The sequence below is a fragment of the Meleagris gallopavo genome, chromosome 27, assembly GCF_000146605.3.
Source record: "Meleagris gallopavo isolate NT-WF06-2002-E0010 breed Aviagen turkey brand Nicholas breeding stock chromosome 27, Turkey_5.1, whole genome shotgun sequence".
NCBI classification, from domain to species: Eukaryota; Metazoa; Chordata; class Aves; order Galliformes; family Phasianidae; genus Meleagris; species Meleagris gallopavo.
Window position 1 is genome coordinate 1,188,701 of NC_015037.2, and position 5,607 is coordinate 1,194,307.

Below are 5,607 nucleotides of genomic sequence, written 5' to 3' on the forward strand. Positions count from 1 at the left end.
GCGGGACAGCGGGTAGAAGGGGATACGTGGGGGTGGGCGTAGAATGGGTGTGGGGTTGGGGACACGGGAACACCGCAGGGATGCGGAGGGTGTGGAAAGAGGGACTCGTGGGGACGAGGGTGGGCAAATCCCACAGACTGCACTGTGTGGGGTGCAGGGAGAAGAGCAGCATGCAGACGGGGAGGCGTGGGGGGTGAGAGCCCCCATTATCTCTGCAGGTGAGCCCATATTCCCTCCCACCCCAGCCCGGGGGCTGGAGGTGACAGTGCTGTGCCCTGCACACCTGCACCCCTCCGTGAAGTTCCCCCATCTCGGCACTGGAGCCACAGCGCACGGGTGGCTGGGGGGACCCCTGCCCCACGTCCTCCCCTTCTTTGGGGCTTTTGGCAGGAGGTGGGGGAACCTACAGTGAATGGCATGGGCACCGGGCTCAGCCCATGGCTGTTTACTTCTTCGGTGGAATAAATAAGGGAATCTGGGTTATGCTGTGAAATATTTGTCACTGGGGAAAAGTCTGCAGGCAGGGCGTCTCCCTGGAGAGTTGTGTGCCCTGCTGAGGGGAGGCATTTGGGACAGAGGATCTGTGGGGTGACAGTGGGGTCCCTGCTGCTGCCTGGGCTGAAAGGGGTATTTTGGGGGTCAGAACCCCACACTGACAGTGTCTGCCTGCTGGGTGAATGGAGGCAGCAGCCGGGGCTGAAAGTTCTGTCTGCTTTTCACCACATCCAGAAAACTTGCTTTGGTCTGAGGTTAAACTAATGAGTCCACAGTGGGTCCTCCATCTCCCATAGGTGCTGCATCCCTGGGTGGGGGGAGGATCTCAATTCCCACTGCTGCAGTGCTGTGTGACCTGCTTGGGTTTTTCCTCTCCCAGTTTCTCACACGTGTGCTGTTAACGTGAGGCTTTCAAGCCGCAGAGCAGCCCTGTCTGGGTTTCTCACTTGGTTTGCCCATCCCTGGGAGCTGCTCCTGGGGGTGCTGCTGTGCAAGGCCACAAATGGCTCCGTGTGCACCCAGCTGTGTCCTTCGGGGGCTTTTGGGGGGCAGATGTGTCCCATCGGGGCTGACGTCTCACTCTTTGGCAGGAGCACATCCAGCGTCGCCAGGAGGTGCACGTGGTGATGGGCAATGAGGCCTGCGACCTGGACTCCACCGTGTCTGCCCTGGCCCTGGCCTATTTCCTGGCAAAGGTGAGGCTGCCTGCATGCTGCTGGGCAACTGGGGGGCTCAGAGGACGCCGTGCCGGGTGCTGACCCCCCCACGCAGACCTCCGTGCCGCCTAGAGCTGCCTTCATCCCGGTGCTGAACATCCCACGCGCCGACTTCGCCCTCCGCACGGAGACGACGTTCCTGCTGCGGGAGCACAGCATTCCGGACTCCTCGCTCATCTTCCGCGATGAGATCGACCTGGCTGGGCTGCACAGGGCTGGGCTGCTCTCACTGACGTTGGTGGATCACCACGTCCTGCCCAGGTGAGCACCGGGATGGGATGCAGCCGCGACACACGGCTTCCTTCTCCCCATTGAGAAGAGGTTGGATTTCAGCCCAGGGTGGGTAAAATCTTTGCCCTTCTGGGGTATTTTTAAGGCAGGAGGAGAGGAGCAGAGGGGTCTCTGCTGACAGTGGTGCATGGCAGGGGCATGCCGGGGCTGTGCCGGGGCTCTCACCGTCCCCATCTCACCCGCCAGCGCCGACGCAGCCCTGGAGGAGGCCGTGGTGGATGTGCTGGACCACCGGCCGCTGGAGCGGGAGTGGGCACCCAGCTGCCAGCTCACGGTGGAGCTGGTGGGCTCCTGTGCCACGCTGGTGACGGAACGGATCGCTCAGGGCCCCCCGGGTGTGCTGGACCGGACCACAGCTGCGCTGCTGCATGGTGAGGCTTCCGGTCAGGCTCTGCTCCGCCGGTGTGGGGCTCTGCTCCGCCGGTGTGGGGCTCTGCTCCGCCGGTGTGGGGCTCTGCTCCGCCGGTGTGGGGCTCTGCTCCCGTGTGCCGACAGCCCCGGTCCCCGCAGGCACCATCCTGCTGGACAGCGTGAACCTGAGCCCCGCCGCTGGCAAAGTGACGCCCCGCGATGTGCTCTGCGTCTCCCTGCTCGAGTCGCGCTTCCCAGAGCTGCCGCCCCACGACAGCATCTACGGAGCACTGCAGGCAGCCAAGTTTGATATCTCAGGTCTGGTGCTGGAGGCTCGGCGGTGCCGTGCCGGGCGCTGGGATGTGTTTGTGGTGCTCACGCTCAGCCCCTCTCCCTTCCCAGGGCTGACAACGGAGCAGATGCTGCGGAAGGACCTCAAAACCGTCTCCGGTGATGAACAAGTCCTCGCCACCAGCGGTATCTACATGGACATAGAGGTGAGGCTCAGCGAGGGAGCCTGAGGCCCGGCACGGTGTGATGTGTGACACCAACCTCTGTCCTCCTCCTCCAGCTCTTCCTGCGCCGCCCTGGTTTGCTGCAGGACCTGGAAACGTTCTGCCAGGCTCGTGGCTACTCCGTGCTGGTGGCCATGACCGTTTCCTTTAATGAGTGCTATGAGCCGAAACGGCAGCTGGCGGTGTACAGCCAGCACGAGGCCCTGCGGAGCACGGTGAGCCGACACGAGGCTGCTCAGAGCAGGGCGTTTTGTCCTTAGAACCCCCCCGTTCAGAGCTGGGAGTGTCAGACTGCACCAAAGAGGCCGCCTTCTTTCCCCTCCAGGTGTGCCGTGCGCTGGAGGAGGCCACAACCCCGGCGCTGCAGCTGCAGGCCCTGCCCAGCCCCTGGCCCTGCATCAGCGCCTACGCGCAGGGCAACACGTTGGCCTCCAGGAAGAAGGTGCTGCCCATCCTCCGGGCCGCTCTGGGGGGGACGCCGGGCACCGCGGCGGGGCTGGAGGAGGAGGTGGCACCTCCGCCCACCCCGATGAACAGCCTGGTGGAAGAGAGCCCGCTGGCACAGGCTGTGCCCCCCGTCTGCCCCCAGGCTGTGCTGGAGCGGGTCAGCCGCATGGCCGCCGAGGAGCCCCCTTCTGACTCTGACAAGTGAGGGGTCCCTGGTGGTGCGCGGGGTGCTGTGGGGGTCACGTCCCCAGCACGGAGCTGCCGCTTCCTCTGCCTGAGCCTGGCTGGCTGCCGCAGCCCCCTCCTCACTGCCGATGGCCCCCGGTGCCCCCCTTCCCGCTGGGGTTGGTGCTGTGGGGCCTGCAAGGAGCGGGGCAGCACGCGGCTAATGAAGGCACTGAGGGGTATTAAGGAATTCTTCCCCTCCTGGCTGTTGGGGGGGCTGAAGTGCCGCATCTGGGCACGCAGCTGGCTGGAGACTGTTAGCCACCATTTCAGTACTAAATTTACCTCTTCCCCCCACTGCTGGCTGTCAGTTTTTCTTCATTAATCCTCAGTGCTGCCCCACGTCCAGCACAGCCCCACGAACGTCCCGCCTCCTGCGCTGGGGGGTGATGGAGCTGAACCCCCACATCCAGCCCCCCACATCCCCACATCCCCCCAGCACTGAGCAGCCTGGGCAGCCCTCGGGCCCCATCTCTGCCTAGCACAAGATTTTATTTCAAAGGTGGGGTTTTGTCGGTTTGTTTTTCCAGTGGGTTTTCCAGGGGGATAAAAACTGACTCAAGCATCCGTGCTCACCGTGGGGCCGAGCAGCCCAGCAGCACTGGGAGCACAGGGGAGGGAAGGGAAGCTCGGCTGCCCGCGTGGCTCCGGCATCTGCTCGTTCCTGTTCAGCCCCAGCGCTATTTAAACTATGTACACGTGCGCCTGAATTGGGAACCTGAGAGTCCCTCCTTCCTGGGGGAGCAGCCGGTGCCGGTGAAAGCCTGGCGGTAACAGGAGAGGCCAAGTGGGGGTTTTTGAGCTTTAAAAAAAACCAAAAAATCTCCTACAAAAGAAGGAAGGCGGAGGTTTGCTGGCGGCGAGGCCGACTGAAGGCTGGAGGAAACGCAGGCTCGGTGGCGGCGCTGGAGCTGCGGGACGCCCGATGCTGGGGCTCCAAAGCTCCGTAACACCTCCCCGCTCAGCCCCTGCAGCACAACCCGCCCTGCTGCTGTCCGATGGGGAAACTGAGGCGTGGGGGCAGCGCCGAGAGGGGCCCGTGGGAGACAGCAGTGCCAGCGGGGGTGTGGGGAAAGGGAGAAGGGGGAGGATTTGGCACATCGTGGCTGTGCACGGCGTCTCCCGGTGTGGGCTGGGCTGCTCTGCTGCCCCCCGCGTCGCCGCCCGGTGCCCCGGAAGGGGGGATCTGTGGGGGGTGACCCGGAGCTGCTGGGATGGCCGTGAGGCTCCGCCTGCATAAGTTACCACGGGAATCAAGCGCTCGAGGCTGGCTTTTCCTCCGGTGTGGGGATCGGGCAGTTCAAGTTCGGGCTGAAAGAGCCAAGAATCTGCAAAGTTGGAGAGACGACAGGTTACAGAACTGCCGGAGCGGCGGCTCGTTAGATGCGTTAATTAGCAGCGTGCCTTCGATGGTGACAGCGGGCGCTCAGGGCCGCCCCGCTCCTGCAGTGGCTGCATACTCACAGTGCTACAACACACGGGAGCTGCTCCACTGCCGCTCCCGTCCGCCTTTGGACCTCATCTCCTGCACAGCACCCGTCTGCAGGGAGAGGAGAAACGTTTCACCACCACAGCGACTGGTCACCGACCCAGGGCAGCCCAGCACAGAGGAGAAAACCCCGTCACGGCACCCCGAGGGCTTCCAGCCCCCTAGAAAGGCAGCACCTGGGAAGGAGCTGCCGTGCAGGGTGAGATCGCGGCACCCTGAGCCCCCACCCCCCCCGGTCCCCCCAGGCCGTACCATGGGCAGCCCCTCGCCCGCAGCCATGTCTCCGGAGCCGATGTGCGTCAGGTGCACGAAGTTCATGGGCTCGCCGATCATGGAGCGGTCAATCCGTCTCCTCCTCTTCTTCTGCGTGGGGATGAAGGCCGTCAGCCCCCCCTGCGCCCAGGACCCCTCGATACCATCCCCCCCCCGCCCACCCCAAAGCGCCGCAGCTACTCACAGGCTGTGGTTTCTCCACGACGCAGCAGCCCAGCTTGTGCCAGAAGTCGCTCATATTTGCGGTGCCTTCCAGCTTTCCTCCCGGAGGGGCGGGGGCTGCGCCGCTGCAGAGACCCCCGTGTGCTCTCACTCCATGGGGACGGGCGGGGGGAGGCACCTGGTGGGCGGGGAAGGCACCTGAGGGGGGGGGACAGGGAGAAGGATTTGTCCCCGAGTGGCACCACAGCTCGATGGGGCGCAGTGGGGTTGGGCTGAGGGGTGTGGAGGCAGCCCTGCTCCCCAGAGAGGTGCTGCGGGGAAACTGAGGCACGGTGCTTGGGAAGGGGGGGAGGGGGGCAGCTGCCATCCTGACAGCCCCAATCTGACCCTCAATGCACTGAGCACTGACCCACGGGCAGGTGGGGGTGACCAGGACCCCTCTGTCGCCGGTGCAGGACATGGGGAGGATGTTGCCATGGGATGGGGGGACACGGCAGTGAATTGCAGCCCCCCCCCAGCAAGAAGCTATAAATAATTTCCGAAAAGGGACCGGAGGTTGAGCTCTTCCGCTTCGGCTCAGAGAGCAAATGGGGCGGGGGAAGAAACAAACAGGAGTGCAACAAACAGCCCCGGAGCGGGGGGG

The 5,607-nt window shown here is 64.3% G+C and overlaps 2 protein-coding genes across 4 annotated transcripts in view; one reads left to right on the forward strand and one right to left on the reverse strand.

The window, feature by feature from the left end:
• The window catches only part of PRUNE1 (prune exopolyphosphatase 1), a 9,689-nt gene extending 6,352 nt beyond the window's left edge, over positions 1 to 3,337 (forward strand). For 2 of the 3 annotated variants that reach the window (XM_031556937.1, XM_031556936.1), the window contains 7 exons: positions 1,086 to 1,190; positions 1,267 to 1,472; positions 1,689 to 1,873; positions 2,013 to 2,171; positions 2,256 to 2,350; positions 2,425 to 2,583; positions 2,694 to 3,337. In XM_031556937.1, the coding sequence (XP_031412797.1) occupies positions 1,086 to 1,190; positions 1,267 to 1,472; positions 1,689 to 1,873; positions 2,013 to 2,171; positions 2,256 to 2,350; positions 2,425 to 2,583; positions 2,694 to 3,020 (1,236 nt within the window). In that variant the 3' untranslated portion in view covers positions 3,021 to 3,337. Of the gene's footprint in view, positions 1 to 194; positions 219 to 1,085; positions 1,191 to 1,266; positions 1,473 to 1,688; positions 1,874 to 2,012; positions 2,172 to 2,255; positions 2,351 to 2,424; positions 2,584 to 2,693 lie in introns of those variants that run through there. The other variant, XM_010723970.3, reaches the window with a different exon arrangement.
• Positions 3,338 to 3,513: 176 nt separating this feature from the next.
• Positions 3,514 to 5,176, reverse strand: CDC42SE1 (CDC42 small effector 1). Its single transcript, XM_003213902.3, has 4 exons — positions 4,987 to 5,176; positions 4,782 to 4,892; positions 4,505 to 4,580; positions 3,514 to 4,368 (listed from the first exon to the last, which is right to left on the reverse strand). The coding sequence occupies exons 1-3, from the start codon at positions 5,038 to 5,040 to the stop codon at positions 4,509 to 4,511; spliced, it is 237 nt and encodes a 78-aa protein (XP_003213950.1). The 5' UTR covers positions 5,041 to 5,176; the 3' UTR covers positions 3,514 to 4,368; positions 4,505 to 4,508.
• Between the last annotated feature and the right edge of the window lie 431 nt (positions 5,177 to 5,607).